This window comes from Hermetia illucens, chromosome 3 (assembly GCF_905115235.1).
Source record: "Hermetia illucens chromosome 3, iHerIll2.2.curated.20191125, whole genome shotgun sequence".
Lineage (NCBI taxonomy): Eukaryota > Metazoa > Arthropoda > Insecta > Diptera > Stratiomyidae > Hermetia > Hermetia illucens.
Window position 1 is genome coordinate 115,278,986 of NC_051851.1, and position 25,368 is coordinate 115,304,353.

The following is a 25,368-nucleotide window of genomic DNA, read 5'->3' on the forward strand; positions in this document are numbered from 1 at the left end:
GATAACATTTCTCCCAACATTGTAAAACGCAATGGCTGTTTTACGTAAAGACATGAACCTTGGGATTGCGGTGCGGGTTGGAGAGGTATTTGCTTCAGGATTAATGGAAATGAAAGAAAAAGCCCTTTTCCGATGACCTTTCTGACTTTCCTCCAAGTTTGCATGATTCGAAGGTATACATGTTTGGGTGAATCAAAGTTTGGAAAGAGTCAGAATTTGTTTTTATTTGGTCAGGGTGACTCTCGCTTTCCTCAGATTCGTGCCCCAAGCAATTTCAATTCTTTTCAAAACGCAAACAACTGCGGTTATTCGGCTCATGGGATCGGGGTCTCATTCGAGACTACATTTGTTCAATTTTAATATGGGAAAGTAGTAGAACAGGAGTGAATAGAAATTCGTGTTTTTTAAATGAATTTCTTCATTTGAGTGTGCCCTTTCTGGCCCTGTTTGTGTTTTCAACAGCTTATTAACAATAGCAGGGGCTTCTGAAACAAAAGCATACCTTTCATTTAAATGAGACTCAGAGTAATTTTCGTTCTGGTGCTTATTAAATTAGAAAATAATTCTGCTTATAGCAGTAGTAGGATGTGACCCCTACTGCGGCTAACCGATTCACTATCCTAGTAAAACTCCACCTTTATGATTAGCAGCCAATCTTTTAAGAAATCATGAATTATGTCGAAAAGAGCCTTCCATACGTTGAACAGAAATCATGAACTTTCTCCTAGCACTTCCAACAGGGGGAAGCAATACTTCCTTCCTATGAAAAGTCGCCCGCAACAATTTGTTATGTTCCTCGGGCGTTTCATCACAACTCACAAGATAATCTGTTGATGTTCAGAAGTTGCGAGAAATAAATTGCAACGTGGAGAGAAAGAACAGACAATCCGTCAAATTCGACATATGAAGTTCAATAGACAGAACAAATCTTTCCTTGTGTCCTTCCATTCCTTCACCTCCCGACGCTGCGTAATCGTTGCCTGCCATGTTTTTCGTGGCAAGTTGCCTGCGATAAAAGCGTCTTACCCCAAAGCCATTCCGCCGAACGTTACCAAGATCCCTTAATCCCATCTCTCATTTTAGGCTCTTGTTGTATTATCGACATGTGTATAAACTTTATCGCACACTATTCATTTTCGTGTCGAGTCGATACGACAACTTATCGTATCCGTATCGTTCCGAAAAGGCATTGACGGTAAATAGGATCCATGGGACTAAGCGTAACCTGAATGGTAACAACGTACTGTTGTTTACTTTTCAATCCTTATCGGAACAACCTCAGCAGGTCGAGGACAAAGGACTAAGTGTTTTCATTTTTCGCTTTGTGTATGTCGCGCCCGTGTCATGACATCCCGTCAAAGACCTTTAATGGTTTATATCATTTTCTAAATAAAAATCCGGCGGGCCGATGACCGCAGCAAACATTAATACGATATTCTGAATGCTGACATTTGTAATCTGACATAACGAGAGAAATGATCCGAGGAGTTAATATCTGAAAAGAATCATTGCCAGTGCATTTCCTAGCGTTAATATTTCAGCTCCACTGCTAACATGTCACCTATCAATTCAATGTCTACCTGAAATATCTGTAATTGAATTGTTATTTTCTTTTGACAAGATAACTTCGTGCACTTATGTATATTCTGTCTATATGTCAGTTTAATGGATATACGGGGTGGCATTCACGGCTTTCATGAAATTGAGGTAGGGTGTCGGCGCTGTAGTTCTCACCGAGTACCTTCAGCGAGATGATATCCACGCATTCGTCTTGTTGGGGGTTTGTCCATACGCTCGCAACACGGAGCGGCAACGAACAATAGGAAAAGGAATGCTATATTTCAACACGAGACAGTAAGGACGCAGAAGTTTCGTTGAAAGCTTCTACATTAATTTAAAAGTTTGATTTTCATTCACACTCCAATCTCGAAATGTTTACACCAGCACTTTTTGCAGTCACAAAGCATGATTTAATGGAAAAGGAGCGGCTGCCTCGATTTGCAATGAAGTTAGATACTTTTTAACATGTTCGCTTTTTGGATGGTACAATTTCGTAACGGATGCTTCAAACAGACAAAAGCGATGGCAAACTAAATATGCAAATTGCATACGTTTGTTGAAGGCAACAGCCACAAGGAAATTGCCAATTTCTCTGATTTGATTTATACCGCAAATCCCATTTCCATATTTTCGCTTCTTCAAATCTGGGAAATACCACTACGTTTAGAAAATGTCTTTTCCCAGTTATTACTTCTACCCTGATTTTATTTCTTTGATATCTTATACATAAATATAGTCCGCTTTTGTGGGGAATACAAACGAGATTAGAAGGGACCAAATATTAGAATTCCCAATAGTTTTTTCCTAAAATAAGATTCATGGTAACTTATTCTAGATGTTAGGAAGAAGATTGGCAGGCATTATTTTACATCCAATTTGTGTTAAGAAATTCAATCAATATACGTCTATACCCGGGGCCAAATTTTTATACACATACAGGTCCTTGGCTTTGCCAAGAATTTTCCTTCTTGATTTTTACTGCCCTGTAGAATATGAGTGGAAACTATTTGGTGAACTTTTTTATTAATACCATGATGATGAAACAGTACCAAAGGTACTAGATTCAGCACCTTTTGAAGTTGATCAGTTGCTCAGTATTTTTTTTTATCTGGCAGTGCGTTTATGTTTATGTTTAGTAGGTATTTTTCTGTACTTTTCAACAGAAGCCGCGAGGAGGAGAATATTTGCCAATATCACGTTCTGCTAAATAACAAAATGACCGAAAAGTTGAACTGGTAACGTTGCGCGGCCTGTCGACACTTTGTGAAATAGCTCAAAATTTCCGTAAAATTACGAAAACAAAGTAGCGGTTTCCACCATATCATAAAAGGTATAAACTAATAAATTAAGTTGGACATAAAGTGGGACAACCCACTGTAGAAACTGGCAGTCGAAAACAACACGACGTCATTTGCAATTCACATAAAAGTTTGTTACAAAGCGCCACGACATTGGACGAAGATGTTGCGACATGCGTGGGTGGACAGGTTTACTTTTAGAGCATAAGCAGAGTATTGTTCGGTTTCATAGCCAGCCGGTAGGAAGAAAACCGTTCATCTCAGAAAATAATCGAAAAAATAGCATATTAAAAATAGCTTTTAGTATCCTGTGTTCTGGTAAAAGTAAATACAACCTCTTAGAGTTTTACCGATAACCGAATATGGAGCTTAAAACTCGCGACATACATACAACCATCGTGGTTGGCAGCAGGAATCAGTTGAATTCAAAGCGACCAAACGGAAGTATACTCCAATCTTTTACACAATTCATTGTCCTTACACATGGAAAAAACCTTTGTTTTCCAGTAAGACAACAACCCTTAGTAGACTTCCTTCCCAGCACAAAAATGGTTCAATCGGTAAACCTTAACCTGGTTGAACCTCTGTAGCGTTTGTTCGAAATCCAAGTCCACATCTTGAAAAATGGTTTCCAGAAGGCATTATAGGAAGCTAGAAACAAAGTTTCACTTATCCTTCCTATCCATTGTTGTCTTAAACTAAAATTGGGGCTCACTTTGATTGATTTTTAATTAGAATCGGTTCATTTTTCTTGCCGCGTCAATACTTTTGTTGTGCTTGGCTAAGTTCATTTTCCTTGCTTTCTTTGTCTTATTTGGGGAACAAGGGAACAAATGTTTTGATATTTTCATTGCATCGTCTCATCCGTGCTCTTCAGCTTTCTTTTCTAAAACAATTTTTCGCAGTGCACTAACAATGTTGACATTCGCATTACGCGGTATACATGGGCATGACACAGAATGCAACAACAGTAGATCTAAAAATCTTTTTTTTTTTGCTTGAACCAAGTACGCTCATAAAAAGTACTAGTAGCACCTTTTCGCCACCTTTCTTAGTACCATAATTTTTCCGCTTCCGATAACACTGGATAGATAATGCATAACAGAGTTGTAGAAAATAGTATCCTTTATTAAGAGAAGAAAGAAAGAAGAACTGTTAAGCCTCCGAGAAAGCTGAAAATCGTTATCACCTAAATTACAGTATGGAGATATTTGTGAAGGCAATGTGTGCTGTTTTGATAGCCACTAATTTCACTTGCTGTTTCATCTTTTTCGAAGTCTACTGCCACAGGTTATTTAATTCCGTGAAAATTTTCAGATATAAGCAAGGTGGGTAATCTTCAGAATATTCGCGGTTATCAGCGAGGTGGTGAACTGCCTAAACCGATGGAAGATTGACATTCTTTCTGCACGGTATCCCCAATTACTGATATTGAGGGAAAGCATGACAGTGAAGTTTCACTTCGGTAATAACTTTGAAATGCGACTGAGCTACAGGGCGGAGAAACAGAGTATAGCTGTGACCTATTGCAGCAGTTGTTTGCCTGGTATGCCGATAGCGGAGAGAGTGGACACACTGGTCATTAGTCCAAGCAAAAGCGATTTGAACCAATAGATAAATATGCCAGTCTATTTCAAATGGAAATACCCGCCATAGATAAGTAAGTCTACTCTAATCCCAGGAACTATGGAGAAGAGAACATTGTAGAGGAACCGTTGAGGGAACTACATTGAGCACAAGGGCCTAGAAAAGCTGTTCGTGCAGGACAGGAAATTTCTGCCGGTTATGAGACTAATCGCTATTGTTAATAAGCATTAAATGGTTCTTCAGAACGTTCTTAATCTTTGCATATTTCTTCCTTGTTATTTATTTTCCCACTTGATTTGCAATGAGACTTTGCATTAAAGAGGACTCTAGTAACAAGACGACAATTCACATTGTTAAACACAAGGATCCCTCCCAACGTCTGGAAATTTTGGATGAAAATATTTCATTGTCTGTGATTATCACTAACCATGTTCCGCTTCTACTACTTGAAATACCCAACCCAAAGGTTGCTTTACAACGCATCTAGCGATGAAGGAATTTTTATTCACGAATAGATACTGGCAAGGTCGAGGAACTAAAAAACCTGCATAACGGGTCTGTCCGTAAAGGGCGTTAATAGGAACAAGATGAATGCTTCAAAAGAGAAACTGTCTCTGTGTTCAAGACTAAATATATACAGAAAAAGACGTATTTTTAATTTCAGCAGTGTTTTTACTAGACGCAAGGTGCAAGTCTAGTGAAAACCATAGTGAAAATAAAAGTATATATTTTACTTTATTTATTTATTTGATCGCAAAAACACCACGAATACGTAGTATACACTGAGTTTAAGAATGCTGGAAGGATGTTGTTATCACACTGACCGAGAGAGAGCCCACTACAGGCGACTTTACCACTTGTTCTTCAGGACGGGTCAGCAATATCACGAACCGCGGATGACGTCACTCGGTGTTTCATGTGCAAACACAGACAATTCCCGTACCTTTCGCAAGAGAAGAGCAAGCTCAATTGTGTGTCTCACTTTGACAGCAATACTCTTGCAAGTGCACTATTATGGAACTTCTCGGCTGTCCTTACACAACCAGTATTTCGTCAGTCTTCCATAAGTGGAAATGAAAAATGGACTGATGAAATCACTGATGAACTGACGTATTCAGTATAAATAAGGCGACAAAAAACCTTTTTAGTTGCAATGCATTTAAAGAGCCGAAACATCCAGAAGTCATGTTTCGATTAACAACACAATGTCAACTGCACTACCCTCAACTTATCATCTGTCGAACCAGACTGACAGCTTTTATTTAGAAATTTAAATTTTCATCAGTCAATCAGTCATTGCCATAAAAATACCCCAGACGTCAGTTTACCATAATTTTGTCATTCTAACTAGTGCCAGACTGACAAAATACTCAGCTTCACGATCGCATTTCTAGCCAACTCACTACACAGCTACATATAAGAAAAAAAGAGGTGTAAGAAAGAAAACGTGGTATAGTCAAAAAGAGTTAGTGTGGTTCCGAAACCTTTGATAAGGAAACATATAGACCCCAAACGACGTACCGAATCTAATGCGAAACGCGAAAGAAATGTACCTAAGCGGGTCATGTGAGCTACCACACATAGAGAGCCTATCGTTTGGAGAAACGGTAGCATTTATAGGCTACGAACTGAATGTATAGGAACAAGGAGAAAATACCTGCACAGCAAGACGACGGATGGCCTTTAAAATGAGCAGAATGCACATAAAGCATAGAGGAGAAGTTGAAGAAGTAAGTAGAGGCCAGAGGGTCATTATGGATAAACTCAGAGTAAAATGGTCAATATAAATCAGCTGTCCGATGTTGTTTTCAAAAGAACAATACAATACAACGACTCCTTAACGAGCGAAAGGTATTGTTCTGATATAGGATGTATCTTTACTAGTGCATTTTAACCGGTACCTATAGCAAACCCAAAAATCAGGAGTAATAAGGCGGCAGACTTAGATGAAGTTCCCACGGAAGTAGCAAAGTTTATAGTCCGAAAGAAAACTTATGACTTTATTAATATCTTTACTGTCTGCTAGAAAGATAAAAAAACTCAGATACGGGTAAACGTGGGGAATACAGGTGGCTTACCAAAATATAACAATATCCTCATGGACCTGCAAGAGAGTATCAATACCAGGAGACGTTAGGCAGTCCCTAGATGTAAGAAACGACGTCGATTCAGCTAGTTGGGATTACATATTCGACTATACTGTTTAAAGTGAATCGAATCATAAGAAATCTCAGGTAGAAAGCAATATTACAACACAAATGAGGACACTGCGTGCTAAAGCAGAACCGCTGGAATACCGCGCAATATTATATTTGATCGCGAACTGCACCAGAAATTCCTTGCCATAGTAATCGTAATGGGCTAAGCAAACGACGTAGCAATTGTGATTTCCGAAAAACACAATGAGGATGTATGTACTTGTATGGTTGGAAATAAGGGGCTTGAGGCTGTCGGACAAGATCGAGCATTGTGCATCAAATCAACCATAGTGTAATAAACTTTCACTTTCAGTTAATTACACGTTATTTAGACAACAATTTAATTCCCCTCGGACAACAGCTCCATTTGCGACACTTGTGCGGATATTTAGGAGATCCCAGAGCACATCTTCTTGCATTGTCAGAGATTTACGGGAGAAGAAGTTGGACTGCTATCAACGAAAGAACCGGAGGCAAACTACGTCCGTTTCTATCTGTCTTTACCTTACCTTACCTTACCACTACAAAGGAAGATTGTTCCTTTGATATGGAATGCATCTCAAATCAGGAGGACAGTGAAACTATTTTATTTAGTGGCAGTTTCTTCTTCGATCTGAAAAACTGTCAATTCTGTCAATACATAAATATGATATAGTATGTGTTTGGCAAAAAATCAAATTCAACATGTTTGCCCAAAGAAATACGTAAATTTGTTTTATCATCATCATCATCAAGGGCGCTACAACCGGTCTAGGCCTGCCTTAATAAGGAACTCCAGATATCCTGGTTTTGCGCCGAGGTCCATCAATTCGATATCCCTAAAAGCTGTTTGGCGTTCTCGTCTTCTTTTTCTACCATAGATATTGCCCTTTATCCACAACCAGACGATCATGGTATCGCTCATAGATTTCATTGTTATGTAGGCTACGGAATCGCCCATCCTCATGTAGGGGGCCAAAAATTCTTCAGAGGATTCTTTTCTTGAACGCGGCCAAGTCTCCGAGGAATACATGAGGACTGGCAAGATCATAGTTTTGTATGGTAAGAGCTTTGACCCTATGGCGAGACGTTTCGAGCGGAACAGTTTTTGTAAGGTGAAATAGACTCTGTTGGCTGACAACAACCGTGCGCGGATTTCATCATCGTAGCTGTTATCGGTTGTGATTTTCGACCCTAGATAGGAGAAATTACCAACGGTCTCAAAGTTGTATTTTCCCATCCTTATTCTACCTGTTTGACCATTGATGTGCAGCCCGAGATTTCGCGCCACCTGCTCGATCTGGATGAAGGTAGTTTGCACGTCTCGGGTGGTTCTTCCCATGATGTCGATATCGTCAGCATAGGCCAGTAGTTGGGTGGACTTAAAGAGGATCGTACCTCTTGCATTTACCTCAGCATCACGGATCACTTACTCGAGGGCCAGGCTAAAGAGGACGTATGATAGGGCATCCCCTTGAGAGTGATCCTGCTGCTTTCATCTAGCCTCGCACATTGGTCAGGGCTAGCCTAGTCAGCCTGTACAGTTTGACCCTGGCTATGCTATCATAGGCGGCTTTAAAGTCGATGAATAGATGGTACAACTGTTGTCCATATTCCAACAGTTTTTCCATCGCTTCCCGCAGAGGGAAAAAAATTGTTTTATAGTTTTATTTAAGTGCACCATTAACTTTTTTAAATATTAACGCAGACTAAATTATTGTAATATGTGACAGCTCCACAGATATGTAGGAGAATAGGCTTTAGGGTAGACACTACCAGATAGCAACCAGGTATTGTACTGGAGTAAATACTTTCCAAATAACTTTTTCTAAAATTGACCGACACTTGAAGAACGACTTAGTTTCTAAGAATTTTGAATATGAATATCTACTCACCTTTTTAACCGTCATTAGAGCGTTTGCCTGACTAGCCTGTCTTAAAGCAACCACCCCCACGTTGAGATTCATCGCGGCTAATTGTGATTGTGTTTGATTTGTCGGTGTATGCGTGACAGTAGGTTGAACTGCTGCAGCAGGTGTAAGAGGCTGTTGGGCCGCCAACCCCAAATGGCTTGGCGACGGGGTGATAAATGTACGTAACGAAAGTGGGGTGAACATTGCAGCAGCGGCGGCGGGATGCAACGTCTGTGAATGTGGATGTGGTGGATGGTGGTGGGGATGCGGATGGTGGGTATGGTGTAAGGCGGCAGGTGAATGGTGAAGAGCAGCTGCTGCTGCCGCCGCCGCAGGGTGAATTTGATGCTGGAAGTTTTGCTGAGGCGGTTGTTGTGGAGGCTGCTGTGATGGCACTTGACAGGCTGTAGCAGGCTGAGGCTGTGCGTATCCAACTGCAGCCGGATGAAGTGGAACCGCTAACATTTTCTGCAGCGGAACTCCCCATGGCAAGTACCACGACCCTGGGTGATGTTGCATTTTATATTAGTTTCTCTTTTTTCCACACTAATCTTTCAAGTATTATGCTTTCACTTCTTCTATTCACGCTAATTATTCAACATTGAAGGGACAAACTATGAACACAGCAAGGACAACTACACACAAATTTGATCATGTTTGACTGCACTTCAACGTCTCATATTGGCAAATCTGAAAATGCCAGCTAAATTTTACGACTCTAAGCCAAAGTGAGTTTACCGTCAAAGCTATCTCCTAGCATATTTACAGCTCCAGCTCGAATTGCGCGCGTGTGTAATATTCTGAATATTCGAAACGTGAATAATTTCAGACCGGGAGATAGCAGCTTACAAACACCTTGAGGAAGAAACGTAAAACATAGATTTATGACTTGCTTTCCACGTTAGGAAAAAATATAAACTCGTATCTCTTCAACATGTTGCATTCAATAACCTGTCGTGCGTTCTGAAATACTATATAACTCGAAATTGATGTTTCTATGTCGCGTATCCTAGATACAATATCAAGCTAAAAATATGAGGAGCAGCGAATGCCAGTGAACTCTGTGACTGATCATACTCAATCTAAATGGTTCCTCTTCCACTAGGAACAAATTCAGATTTTTAATCTCTCAACATGTTCTTCTAGAAAGTTTTATATAAGCGAATTAAACGAAAGTGATCATGAATATGAATTTGCCAGTTAGTCATAGTTCGCGTAAAGTATTCAGAAAACGAGTTCTATCTTTTCATGTAAAGCAAACTATTTAATATTCATCTATTCATCATCGTTTTCAAATAAAAGACAAAAAATATATCAAGTTGCTAAACCATTTATCTAAATTCTAGGGAAGTCTGGTAGAAGAGCAGAAATATTCGGTCCTACTGCGCACCTCGATCAGTTTAGCGTAAAGCTGTAAATGCTATAATTACTTTGGCGTTAAAATAATAAGTTTGTATTATGACTTCCATTAATAATGCGGCAGGAAAGAAGCAATAATACCAAATCCCTCTCGGTCACGGGCCAACAATTTCGCGATCTTTGGCCGGGGCTCAGCAAATTTTTCAAGTGGTGGTTTCTTAATCGTTGATCCATCAATTCCGTTCAGGACGCTGAACTTGACCGCAAAATGAAGAGCTAAATTTTCAAGTCTATGCTCTCAGATACTACAATATTTTAATGATCTATCGAAGTTAAATTACATAACGAGCGCGAAGACTATAATTTTTCATTTTGTAGTATGGATCGTATTTTGAGAAACCCAAATTAGTCTACATTAGGACTATAATTTGATATCTTGTTGATAAATCAAATGACAAATTATTTGGGTAATAGCGACATTCGGTTATGGATGAAGACAAATCGGGGGCTCGTTAATGGAGGCCCATATATCGTGCAGTGAGATTGCCAGCGGTACAGTCAAGAGGGAAAAAGAAATTGGAGTTCTAAACAAAAACAAAATCAACTTAGTTACTTAGCGAAATGGTTTATGGATGCTCATTAGAATTCTTCGAGCGTTTCATTTTGTTTTCTAAACGAAACGGAGCGAACATGATCAGCGAATTAAAAGGTGGCTGCCCAGGAAGGTTACGTTTGCTCCAAGGTCGGATAGTGTGGAATGTGACTTATAAAGGCATGCTTGTCCCAAAAACTAAACTTCTCTAAGAACCAAAAGTGAGAAAAAAAACTTCTATCTTTCTTCTCATGCCAACGACTTAACTATTTTCTGTAAACAAGTTTATTTCTTTGAGGTGAAGCACCCAATCCCGCAGGCAGGCCGACGAGACTATGCCCAAATATTGATTATTTTCAAAAGTAATTTGAGAAGTTTATCCGCTTGTGAATTTACAATTTAACTGGTCTGCACAGTGTACACATTTTACATTCAAAACTAATTTTTATGCTTTCCTTTATGGTTCGCCTGAGAATACTTTTAATGACTACGAAGCAATGTGTTAATTTTCTCGACTATTGCGAACAGTAAGTGAGCAAATACACGAAGATTGAAGAAGTCAAAATAACCAAATCAATGGCAGCATCCATTTCGTATCGACAGCAAGAGTGTCCAACAAAGCAGTCAATAAAATTGGAAATTTATTCAGAATTTTGCTTTTGATCACAAAATAGCGTCCATTGTGTCAATATCCCGAAGATAAATAGAAATTCTGAAAGATAAATCCTTGTCGAGGAGACGATAATCTTTTTTCTTATGACATATTAAATATTTCGGCATTTAGTGCATTAGCATAAATCCCATTTAATCGATATGAAGGTCGAGATAAAAGACGAAATAAGAAAAGGAAGAAAAAACCAAGTATTTCCTCCACTCCCTTTACCATTTTCCTTCCAACGACACGATAAGTAAGAAAAATAACGAAAAGAACCAAAACAGGAATATACAAAGAAAAGTCCTGCTAAGCTGACATCATATCAGGACTGTCACGGGGAACGTAGAATATTTTAAAAACTGCTGACATTTATGATGAACCATTCGCCCGTCTGCCGAAAAAAGAAGGACGTGAGAAAAGAGGAAAATAGCAACAAGACAGTTGTAAGAAAAGCAATGGAATTCTGTGTCAATGACAAAATTCATAGTGAGAATGGAAAGGTTGAAAACGGCGAAGAAAGAAGTTGTGTTTGGATTTCGTACAGAATACTCAAATTGCTATGTTTTAGTAAGAAGCTCGCCTAAAGAACTATGACACAACTTGCTGAGATATAAAATTGAATCTGTTATGGTACCTGTAGGTTATGGTTAAGGATTTTCTGCGAGCAATGACAGCACTCCATTGTCGTATGTAAATTAAGCAAGCTAGATGGAAACCACGCCTACAATTGAAACTTTGTCACCTTACTATATTTTCAGAGAGACAATGAAGGATAATTGTGGGAAATGCTCAAGGCCCAATTGTAGGCAAGACTTCTTGAACAATTTTATTCTTCTCTTTATAATATGGATACCTTCTGTAATTGCTTTTTGGATATTGCTGCGTCGTACTTTACCATATTTTCACCGATTTAAATTCCTTTGCATTTCTAAAAAGACAGTGAATTGCGAATAAATTTCTCGAGCTAATTCTATCCTCTTTGGTTTTTCAGCCGCAACAACGCCTTCATTGTACCTATGCACTTGCTACTGTTGTTATTATATTAAGGCCAACTATTAACATTAACAACATCCTTCCAAAATGTGGTCGTCTCATATTTTCCGAGTGCAAATTTCTTCTCACTATCTTCGCGCTAGAAACTACAAACTTTTCCACTGAGAAACGCCTTATATGAGTAATTCTACCTCCACCGAGAGTTGTAACAAGGCTAGTTGGGTATTTCTGCTCCGCGCGAGGAGCGATGCTGACACACAGAAAGGGGAAATCTGCATGCGGTTTCCCGGTCAGGCTGTAAAGGGTCACATGCTGTGATATGAAATATCAATGGGAACTTTCAGTACAAAGCTTCTCTCCCCCAAGTGCAGTATACAAAAATTGAAACTCGACAGTCTTTTAATATATAGGTATACCTCTTGTAGATCTACTCTGATCATTGATGAAATCACTACTCATCGCATCAGGAGGATAGAAACTACATCGCTAAGTTTATCAAACATCGTTTCTTTCAAGCATAATAAATTCAATCAATTTATTGCCAACAACTGAAACGTGTTTGTGTGAACCGTCTTCCGTGGTGCTGTTTCAAATATCATAACTGGTGGTAATGACTGACGTGAAGATCAATTTCAAGAGATGCCTAGAAGGATATTTTATCTTCCTGAAAAGGGTGCAGAATACCGAAGAGGGACAAAGTGAGAGATGCGGGAAAAGTCGCAGTAACGGTGGAATGACTCACACACACTGCTTTCCCGGATGCAAGGTTGAATTCAACGACAACACGCCGCTATCTGACCCAATTCTAGGGCATGATGATTACAAAAGTACCTGGAACAATTCAGATTATACAATTCTCCTTTTTACACTTAAGGGCCAGAGCATGTCATGTTCTGCTAGCCACGATTTTGCTTAGAGATGATGAACCTACAAGTCTATCTGAAAGTCGTTGGGAAAATGCTGACGTCGGGGGAAAACTGCGTGCATTGCGCATTGGGGGCTTAATGCGCACTAAACTAGTGGAACACCAACCTGAATATTTTTCAAAATTTACTTGCCATTGGAACTTCGTCCACCTTCGATTATTGTATAAAAACAAAGATTGGCTTTAGAAACTTTGGCTTAATAATAATAATAATAATAAGCGTTGGCGCAACAATCCATGTTGGATCAGGGCCTTGAAGTGTGTTAGAGCACTTCATTCAAGACCGTAACGGTACACTAGGAGGCAATGTGGTCAGCATTGCGCTCGCCCGAGATTATTACCCTGATTTGACTCAGGTACTCATTCACAGCTGAGTCGACTGGTATCCGACGTCAAATCACGATACAAATTCCACTGCCACCAGTGAGATTTGAACCGCGACCTTCCGTACGACAGCCTTGCGCTCTAACCACTCAGCTATCCGGACACTGGCTTACTTTTCGAAAATGGTATGCAGGGCCCTCAGGCCCCCCTACTCATTCCAGTGGTAGTGGTTAGACGTACTGAGGTTAAGTGAAGTAAGACAATGAGTTGTAAAAAGTACTACGCTCTCGTATTCCATTATGTTATAGGAAAAGCAGAGGCTGGACAGATGCTTCCTTGCCACTATATTGATAGCATTCTAAACGTCAACTAAACATTGATAGTTCTGTGGAAAGAAATCATTGCGATCACGTTGCGTCAACAATATCCAGTTAACTTCTTATACTTTGTTACCAAATAATCGATGACGCAAAAGTGCAATTTGAACGTGTTGGATTACTTCATTTCTGGACCATGACCGTAACTTTGGTAAGTATTGCACTAGTCTGGTATCAGTACCCTGATTTGACTGGTGTCTGGCAACCAGGGGCTACAATTCAAATCCTTCTGCCACCTGTGAAACTTAAATAGCATATATTTTGGCACCAAATGCAAGGTTTATTCCAATGGCTGAGAATTTTGAATAAAATTGGAATGGTGTATTTTTGTTGCGATGACCACTGATAAGATTACATAAATGAAGCATGAAATGAAATGAAGCATCACGACTTGGGCTTTGGGTTTGATAAAGTATTTCTGAAGTAATAAAAAACAGTTAAGTTCATAACTTCATAATATGGGTGATGATGATTTTTTTTTTGGAAAATCGACCACGGCACATAACAAATTGAGAAAAAAGTCGGCGAAAAATGACTAGCAGTCGTGTCTTCACTCTCTTCCCTATTTGCATAAGCTAACCAAAGTTTGGAAATCTACTGAATGGACTGGACTGGAAGATTTTCAAAGAAAACATTGCAAATTGCGAATTTGGAACTTCTCCTCCAAGTCACACGAGGTTACTTATTAACCTATCCTACTATGCTCATTCTCCATAGGGAATCTTATTAACGCTTAGAAGCCAGTATGCTTTTCAGCTTCCAGAAGCGATGGTGTTACCCTTCGCCGTTGGAGGTTTCTGTTTAGTAACAGTTGCTTTTAAAGTTTCCGCGGCACGATTAGTCTCTTTTAATCTGCTAAGGCAAGATTTCCTTCTTGAGTTCCAAAATTCGATTATTTTTACTTGAAGAAGTTAGATTTTCAAGTCCCCGAACTGTGTCGTCGCCAACGGTGACCGTGTATTAGGTGGGTTTCTCCACTCGGCCATTAGCGGCGGGTGGCTTTATCTGGCCAATATACAAAGGTATTCTAATGCTATTCGGTATGCTTTCGAAAGATAATTCGATTGGCTTACTATACTCAATTAATTGTTGCAATCGACTTCAACTAGAAGTGCTCAAAGTTTTAATAGAAAAAAAACGAAGTATTTTTAATCTTGATGTTATCTGTTATATATGATTTTGTGGCATCTTATATAAAATTAGGTGTGTAATTTAAATTTTTGAAAAAAGTTGTCATAAGGTAACCATTTTCAGGAACTTGAATAAAAATAAAACTAGTTGGAATACTGGAAGCTTGCGTTTCGGATATAAAGGATTTGTCTTCATCTCATGTGAGAAACTCCAACGCATATTTTTCCATCCGTATACAGCTACAAATCCACCATATTTTTTCATATTTTTCCAAACTACAAGGCATACGTATATATTACATCCGTAGATATTATCCTCACCCTAAACAAACAAACTGCTTATTTCCGAATACCGTACATATACATGCACGTATATAAATCGATCGTATCCATATTTCCGATTTACTTCGTGCACAAAAGCATACATATGTACATATATAGTACGTATATTAAATACGGCTGGTTTAATGTCCAAATATATCTATCTGAATTAGACATTACCCGCAAAGTTCATTAGCACAACTAAAAATAATTTTGTTCGATCCCATTCAGATGAACTCACTTCGTTGTGGTATTGACGAATTGATATGTGACGATGACGTCATACACGTTGTAGAATACACGAAATTTACAAAAAAAAGCAAAATTTCACCCCCTATAACTTTGTTAATAATAGTTGGATTTTCTTTAACCTTGGCCAAATTATGTTATCCCTTACACCCATGCCAAATTTTGTACTTTCGGGATAGATATAAGGGAGGTTGCGGGTAAATTTCTAAAATGTGGAAAAATACTATTATTAATTTTATTTGTGCAGATATCGGAACCGGACGTATTTTGAGGCCTAGATTTTGTAGATAAACCACTGTGATTTTTTCATAATTTTCGGTTTGACAGGTTCTGAGAACGAGACTTTTTACACTTTACACTTTTTATATTTTGAGCCCTCACTTCCCTACGTTCCACCCGATATCAAATATGAGACCAGCATCGAAAAGTACTAATTGAGCCCTTTCATTTGATACCCAACATGGCGACATACTTCGAAAAAAAATTCTGCACCCTCCATTCACATATTCGTCTTCTTTCACCTTTTTAAGGTTTTGTGTGAAACAAAACCTTATTAGAATCGAGACGGTGTCTGTCTGTCCGTCTGTCTGTCTGTCTGTCTGTCTGTATGTCTGTCACACCCAATTTATTCGGAAACGGCTGGACCGATTGTCACGAAAATTGGTGAGAGTATGTAATCTGGTGATCCCTTTACATGCAGTAAGTGGCGCCATCTTGTGTTACGTTTAAGGGGGGCTCCCCATACATGTGAATGGAGGGTGCAAATTTTTTTTTCACAGAATGTAGCCATGTGGGGTATCAAATGAAAGATCTCAATTAGTACTTTTCGAAACTGGTGCAATATTTGACATTGAGTGAAACATGGAGGAGTGAGCGCTCAAAATATGACCCCCAAAAAGTGTAACAGGTCTCGTTCTCAGAACTTATCCAACCGAAAAATCTGAAAAAAATCACAGTGGCGCATCTCTACGAAATCTAGGCCTCAAAATATATCCGGTTCCGACATCTGCACAAATAAAGTTAATAATAGTATATTTCCACATTTTAGAAATTTACCCGGCACCCCCCTTATATTCGTCCCAGAAGTACAAAATTCGGCATGCGTGTGATGAAGAACATAATGCACAATTTGGTCAAGTATGAAGAAAATCCAATTATTATTAACAAAGTTATAGGAGGTGAAACTTTACAATTTTTTGTGAATTTCGTTCACTCTACAACCTGCATGACGTCATCATCACATATCAATTCGTCAATACCACAACGAAATGAGTTCTTATGAATTGGGTCGCAGAGAATTTGTTTTGTTTTAGTTTTTTAGTTACTTGTCAACCAGACATATGCATATGTAGGTATATAATATATGCGTGCTAATGAACTTTGCGGGCAGTGCCTAATTCAAATAGGTATAAGAAGTAAATCGGAAATATGGGTATTATCAATTTACATACGTGCATATATGTGTACAGTATTCGGAAATAGGCAGTTCGTTTGTTTAGGGTGAGCGTAATATCTATGGCTGCAATATGTACGTATGTCTCGTAGTTTGGAAAAATATGAAGCATTATGTTGGATTTGTAGCTAAATGCGGATAGCAAAATATGCATTGAAATTTCTTACATAACATGAACACAAAACGTTTATATCCGAAGCGCGAGCTTCCGGTATTTCGACTTGTTTTAATTTTACCTATTTGTCAAGAATTGCCGAAAGACAATCTTTTTGAAAGTTTCTAAACCTAAATACTTCAAACACCTTCACCATGAGGAAGCACAGAAGCTCTTTTGTATCCAAAACTCGGAAACCAAAAAAAAAAATAATTTTCGCGTAAACACAAGCTCTTTGAAGACACAAAAGCGTTGATTATTTCTGTCTTAAATCTTTCAAGGTGTTTTTCTGGAATCAGCTGATTGCTAAAAACCACCTGGCCGATTTTTATGAAACTTAGCACACATCTTCCTAGCATCAACTATATATATTGTGTTACCTTCCGAAAAACATAGTATCTATGAAAAAGTGGGTTTTCATACACAAATGTAGTAGATTTCATTCAGATCTTCAACATTTTCGTAATAGACTGCTTTACCAGTAGTTTATTGGTTAATGTAAAAACAAATTGGATCAGCTTAGGTAGATTCCAATCATTGACGGGAGCATACACGCCAAAATGCTTGACTTTCCCAACAAAATCACAATTTCCTACTCCCTCAATCATTGAATCCCAGATTTGTTACCATTTTCGAAAACTACATAAAATTTCTTATAATCGGATACTTTTTCAATGCAAAGGTCATCATCACTTTGAAGATATAATTGTTAAAATTTTAAAGAAATTTCAAAATCATTTTTTATCTAAATTCACTTAAATATGGGAGCCCTAGTATATTGGCGCATTAATTTTCCATTGTTTGTCTTTAAAACTACTATATTTAAGTGAAATTGCTTCTTATCTAAACCACGTTTTCTCACATTTAATACGTAATATTCTTAAATTTTCCATAATTAAGCGCATCATTTTCACATGTCATTTGAAAACTAACATAATAAGGCAACTTTTATCAACTTTACAGGTTTGTAAGTTTCAGAAATCACGTTGAAATTTACCTTAGAGCACTAGGCATAATTAACGCTGAGCGTATCCCTACATTCAAAGAAATAAACGCTTGAGCTCATGAATACCGATCGATACTTTAGATAAAAGTAGAAATACCAACGTAAATAAATACTATTCAGTCCAACTTTTTAGGTAGATATTGTATTTTCAATAAATATTATATCATTGCAAAATATCAAGTTACGATTTCTTCTCAGAAGGCAGTATGGTCCAGCACAAGGTCGAAGCCGATTAAATTGAAGCTGAAGTAAAAGAACCCTCGGGTTCGCTCGGTCCCAACTGAAGAAACGTTTCAATTTCTTTCAAACAAAGGAATTTTTTATCGAATCCGCTTTCAACTCCGCATCCATATCTTCGCATAAAAAAGTACCAACGTCCCTGTCCTCCTTAATTACGCCAGGTACTTGTCGTTATTTACAGGAATGTTGTTAAGGGTTTACCAGAACAAAATATCGTGTTTCCAATTTACCGACAAGTGAGGTAAATCCATAATTCCAGGCACGACACAACATTAATGATTTTCCATCCGAATTTACATTATCAATGAGTATCTTTTATCCTTTTTTCATTCTCCAGCCTACACTGAGCGACATTTGCTAAGCGACTGAGAAAATGCTGGAGTTTAAGTTAAAATTGATAGCATATGTTGAAATTTCAGTCTGTCAGAAAGTAGATGGAAGCGATATGAGGGAAAAGTAAAAGGTCACAAAGATATGGCCCCTTTTCCTTTTAACGATGAAAGGGTAAAAGCGGATCTCGTCCTGGAAAAAAGGCATCTGTGGACTGTTGCTTCCCATTTGGCTTTGGCTATAACTTATACAGGAATACCGTCACTGTTCGGGCTGAAACTGAGTAGGGATAGCAAATATGTGTGCCATAGACGATAAAAGCATAATTTTTTTTACGTTGAGCCGTCTTGTATTGTTGGAATGCATAAACATCGGGGTTCGAGAGCGACTCTTTTCCCGAATGCTCAGAATACTCGAAATTCCCCCAATATATGAATGAAGTAGGAATTTCGGGCAGACAGGAAAAAGATAAGTGTGAGAGGCAGAATAAAAGCGACGACGGAAGCAATATGTGGAGATTTTTTTATTGAATTGAGTTATAAAAGTCTGTTCGGGTTCAAATTGGATGTGAACTGATGGAAAAGGAATTCGTATCAATTGTGATATCACAGTTTGCAATGGTATATTGAGGTGTTCGCTCGGAAATTAGAATTCATACGGAAAATATATAATTCCCTTTTCAAAACTCTTCTTTGGATTGACAGGTTCACCGCAAACTATGATACCGTGGAACAAGCGTTAGCTTGATGTCTCAAGTAAATTTACATTACTTCCTTAAAGCGTTTATCGCTTCTATGTACAAGGAGCTATTGACCCTTCTATCAATTAATATCCTAACATTCTGTTGACTTTCGATAAAGGAAAAAGTTATGACAAGTTAGGCTAATGAAATTCTCTTTGGTGAAGCAAACAACCCATCAAATATTAAGATACAATTCTTTATCTCGACAGTTGTTAATTTACTTTGCATAATCTTAAGTTTACATGAACTTTTTAATTCCACTGATAACCATGTCGATATCGATATCGCTGAGTTGAGTATCATGTCTACTAAAATCTGAAAAGTTTCTGAAGAGGTTTTCGAGCACATCAGAATCATCGATTAGAACTTTGAAAGATACATGTTCGCTTCGAGACACTTTTGCTTTCACTGGATTACGAGCTCGCTAATGGATGAATTCTGTTCATGGTTATAATTAAATGGATTTCCTTAACAAGCAGTTGCTATCAGAGAGGATATACTGGAAATTAATTAGTCAATGGTACGGAAGAATGGCGTTATGAAATTCCGATTGTTCTATCTTTCTTACTTGCTAGAGAGTCTAGAGATCCGAATATAGGTCACAATTGTCTAAGGAATAGGACAACCGTAAAAATTGTATTGAACTCGCCATCCCATCATCTATCTGTGAAATCATTGAAAAATCAAAATAATTAACCGCTTCGGATTTATCAGTTTATTTTCTTATCTTATCATCTAAACACATAAGGAGTCCTCGCTTACTGTTACTTTTCAAATCAGATAGAACCACAAACAACCCAGCTATCATATAATTCTAGTGTAAGCTCATTTTGAATACTAAAGAAAATATACTGCACTTCAAACTTAGTGGAGGATATGTCGAAGATGTCCATCTTTATGTCTCGTAGGTGGATTTGTCGTAACACCAAAAGTTAAAACTGTTAATAAAGTCATTAACGGTCAAGAGGTAAGTATCCGAAAAGGATTCCATAATCTAAAAAGCGGTGTTTAGCCGTTTACATCTGTCCGACGACGAATCTGCTGGGTAAAAACGGCCTCAGCGTCCATAGCTTCAACGACTCCAGTCTTGAACAAGACTTCATGAAAAGAATGAAAAGAATGTGTCTTCAGGAAGACATAAGGTGCTGTAAAAATGCCTAAAATGTTGAGACGAAGCATAAATTAAAAATTTGAACAACCATACTATATGAAGCAATTTGTTTGATGACTAACAAAATCTTCAAAAGGTTTTGTTAATCTGAACAGCCATAGCAAATAAATGTGTTGACAAAGCAAGCTTAGAGCTTTTGATTACTATGTGTATCCTGTTCTTTTGAGTAGCGAGTACTATATATCACAAGTTGAATAGTTTAGGTTGGGCTAAATAAATCCCGTGTAAGAAAGGCAACAATTTCAACAAAATGTGACTTAAGGAGGTCATCCCGTGTGTCGGATCCGCGGAATTTTTGGCCACCATAGCCCAAAATCTACCCAACGAAATTCTTTGAAATTTTCACGATTTATTCAGAACATATTTCTACGGTCCACAAACTAAGATAATTGCGATTCATTCAGTAGTTTTTTTTTAATCGTTAAAGAAGCCTTAAAAAACACGCAAATAAAAAAAAAATTTTAACACGGTACCAAAAATTTAGCTTTCAATATTTTATAATAATCCTAATTTGCGGATTGTAGTTAAGTCTGCACGTTAAAATGCCGTATACCTTTTTCTTTAAGATGATCGCAGCGCCCCCTAGCAGGGCAGCAGAAAAACACCTTTTTTCGAGATGGGTGTATAAATTGCTCAGTATTTCAATAATGAATTATGCTATCGGGCTGGAAAAATTACTACGCATGCTCAAGATATTAGTAAATATATAGTGAAAAATTCGTATTTGTATCTTTACCCAGATGTTCACAAATAATTTCTAAAAAAGCGAAAAAAAAAACGGCCATCACACGGGATGACCCCCTTAAACAATTTGGCTGCAAGTAATATCCAACTTGGCAGCATCTAGTGACGAAAACTCCACTGATGTCAAATAGCGCTATAAGAGATTTCCAACATAATTGCTTTTTGTCACATTAATTACAACCACCAAAACAGTCAAGGAAAAGAAACAGATTAATATATTATTACAATAAAACACTGAAAACAGTAAAAAAGTGGTTACATATTACCGGTGCATATGCGTATGTAAAACCATGGTATGTCTTCCTGAGGTCAAATATGTCCATAACTGGGTTGAAAAGATCGAAGATTATTCAATTATAAAAGATTGGAATCAATACAGGAAGTTGTCCAGGCGAAGGTATATACAACATTGAGATTTCTTCAGAGCTGATGCGTACTTCATACGAAAATAGCTGCTCTCAAAGAGAATGTGCATGCTGCGATATAATTTGTATCACACAAGTCTGATAAGGATGTGGAAATAGCAAACAAGTCGGGAAACCGGAAGCTGGACGCTTCAGGTACGAAAGGTTTTGTGTATTTCTTAGTACGTAGCACGTAATATATCCATATATTATGTGAGAGTATCCACTTTCGGGAGATATTGACATTCATAGTCTTCAATTTTCAAAGAAACAACAAATTTGAGGTATTATAACTTTGTTAATAATAGTGTGATTTCCACCAAACTTGGTAAGATCATGCTCTATATTATAGCCTATATCACTACAAAATTTTATGGTACTAACTACTACTATTTAACCAGATATCGGCATGGCAGGTATTTCGGAGCCCAGGCACCATATAGTGGCAGCCTCCTGATTTTTTTCAGATTTTTCCGTTTGGTAGTTTCTGAGAATGGCCCCCTTAAAGAAGTGATCACTTTCAACCCCCCGCGCTCCCCACCCTTCCAACGAATGTCAAAAGTAAGATCGGCTTTGAAAAGTACTAATCGAGACCTTTAATTTGATACCCCACATGGCTATATTTGACGAAAAAAAATTTTACACCCCCCTTTTGCATGTATGGGGACCCCCCTTAAATTGGACGTAAAAGGATGTAATTCACTGTATGCGTGAGCGTTCACAGTTTCCCACCTTTCTACCAAATTTGGTGTCAATCGCTATAACCGTCTCCGAGAAAAATGCGTGCGACGGACAGACAGACAGACAGACAGACGGACAGACAGACAGACAGACAGTAAACCGATTTTAATAAGGTTTTGTGTTTACACAAAACCTTAAAAAAGAGACAGTAAAATAATTATTATGTAATTGATTTCGAAAACGAATTTGGTAATTTTCTCCATGATTTCCTCTGCAAGAATAGTAAAGGTACCCTGTGCCGCACACATAAACCAATATACTCACTTTAAACCGTTTTATTGGTTCGATAAAGGAATCTTTGAAAGAAAGAAAGGAAGGGGGTAAGATCAATATACAAAAGTTGCAGCAGATGAAAGATTTTCTCATTGGTATTCGGAGCGCTGGGATTGACGATTGTGCACGCCATTTTCGATCAAGCTGCTTCCAGAGCACAGATGCCCTAAAGCAAACCGTCAGTCGTTCTGTCTTATACAAAATATAACATATCACGGTTCTCAACCGTATCGCATCCCGTGAAGTTCCACCTCCCATGGGCGAAATGGCTAGTAACATGCGAACATGGACCGTTTTTTCAAATGGAAATGAAATCACTTTAGCCGTCAATGGATTTAAGCGGAGTAAAACTGTCGCCCTTCATGGCATCCGTGCGCAACTTTTCCATATAGATGCTTAGTGTGTACTACTCCTACTTATACGGATATCCTGGTAATTCGAAATCATTCGCAGGAAATGGAAGAACGAGATAATCTTGAAGATTTCAGAAAAGGGCACCCGTCTTGAGTGCGACCATTGGTGGAGTATCTCTGTGGTCCGTGCCGTCGCAAAGATAATAGCTAAAATAATCCTGGAACGTATTAAAAAATATCTCAAAGATTTGATCAACAGAGAGTCTGCTCTCTGGAGTATTCTCAAACATTGCGCTGAATTTAGATCTTCAATTTACCTGTTCTTTGTCGATTCGGATAAACCTAAGCTAATAATTATAAATAGTCTCAGTTCAAGTGCGGAAAAAGCAGAGCAAATATGCTAGTATTTAATCCGCGAGACACCAGAGGTCAATCGACGCAATAAATGCAATAAAGAAATTATTCTAGTAGTACACCAGAAAATATCAAATATTCCTAAGGGATCGAGAATTCTTTGAGGACTCTATTACCTCTTCTACTCCATTCAACCTATTCATCCCTTCCAGGAGCCAAACAGTAAAGTATTTTCAAAACGCTCGTATAGTGGAATTTCTTTCTGATGCAGAGAAACGAATGTGAACTTTTCAATCGACTAAAATTGTATTCTCACAAGGCCAGAGAAAGGCTCGTTTTCCTAGATACTTTTAGGGCCACCGAGTAATCACACGAGAGAGAAAACAGACGTCATCAGCGTAGTCGTAATGAAAAGGGTGTAGTCCATCAAACCTCTCCACATCCTCCAGGTAACATAAAGAGCGTTACCGATAACGAAAAAGTAAAACGGACACCGCTTTGAATAAAAAAATGCCCAGAGATTCTACCTCGATGCAGTATGTGAACATGCATTTGTGAAGCTGCTACAGAAAATGCTTTTCATTTTGTTTTGAATTAGGAGGTAGTTAGTTAACCGAAATTTTAAGATTTGCTTTTGAAGATATTTTTCTTTTTACTGCTAAGAGTATTTGGTAATGCATACAAATAGATTTCGGGGACCAACTGTCCCTTCTTCAGTGATTAAGATAATGCGAAATTTAAGCAGCGTGAAATCTGGCCGCCGGTCTTAGGACAGGATTAACCGAGGAGATCCCATCACTGGAGAGTAGGACCGCTATCAGGATTCGCAAACAGGAAAAAAACCATTCGCCATATTTACCTGCCAGTCTTGCGCGATAATGAGAACTACTTACATAACACGTTTCAAGCACGATTCGAACACCTGCAACCTGACGCACGTGCCCCCATTGTGCTGTTCCATTTTTAGGAGGAAAATCATATGAGCTTTCTACGTCATCGTAGCGTCCAACACTCATAAATAAATCAGAACCTCTACATTCACTGAAACACAAGATACATTCTATGGCACACTGAATTATAAAAGAAATTTTAAAGAATTTCGTTCATCACATCGTCGTAGTTTAGCCACCGCGTACACATCCATCACGGCTTCATTTGAAAAAAAAAATTCCCCACAATTTCGAAATCGCATTTTGTTCTATTTTATGCATCTAACGTAAGCCCCATGGACACCTGTTTCAATCGGAAAATTTATGGGTACGCATGACGAAAAATCTCACAATCTAAAAGATGCATGTCACTCCAATCTTGGGCGATAGCGTAAAATTTCTCCATTTCCGTGGAACATTGACCTCAAAATACAAACTATCACCAATCTGTCAACAAATTGAGAGATGCGGGGGCGCCTTAACGCGTCTGAATGACGGTCTCCAAATTTCGAGTATTCGGATATTGCCAGTTAAAGCCCATCCAGTGGAATAAGGTGCAAACTTCTCTGAAAATGCGCGAAAATCGACCGTCTCAAGGATATCCCTCCGGAGCCATTTTCTTAACGGTCCTATTGTTGGCAGCGCACGCTTTCGATTGGCCCCCATCCATCGAAACACATTCAAGCTTTAGATAGATTCTCGCCCAATGATGATCCTGGACGTTATTGTGTTTCCTACAATGTCGACAAAAATTCCACCGAAATTCGGACGCTGGCCTAACTTTTGTCGCCTGTTCCACACTAATTTATGATACCTTTTCATTGTTTTGGCACGTTGCTTCGAATTATAAATCACTGTGTCTGTAGTAAACTCTAGATATTCTATAATATATGCTGTTTAGAATACGCAAAGAGGCTAAGAATGAATTTGAAAAATTATTCTTCGAACCGTATCTGAAAATACAGAAAGCTTTTAGTGGATACCACATTTTTCTATTCTATTCGCTGAACACTG

At 38.3% G+C, this 25,368-nt stretch overlaps 1 protein-coding gene across 2 annotated transcripts in view; it reads right to left on the minus strand.

Annotated features, from left to right (window-relative positions):
• LOC119650713 (RNA pseudouridylate synthase domain-containing protein 2) overlaps nt 1-25,368 on the minus strand; it is a 484,992-nt gene that overhangs the window by 155,302 nt on the left and 304,322 nt on the right. Inside the window, exon 2 of one of the 2 annotated variants that reach the window (XM_038053722.1) lies at nt 8,518-9,390. The exons of the other annotated variant lie outside the window; for it this stretch is intronic. Within the exon in view, the coding sequence (XP_037909650.1) occupies nt 8,518-9,054 (537 nt within the window). The 5' untranslated portion in view covers nt 9,055-9,390. The remainder of the gene's footprint in view (nt 1-8,517; nt 9,391-25,368) is intronic. 2 annotated transcript variants of the gene reach the window in all.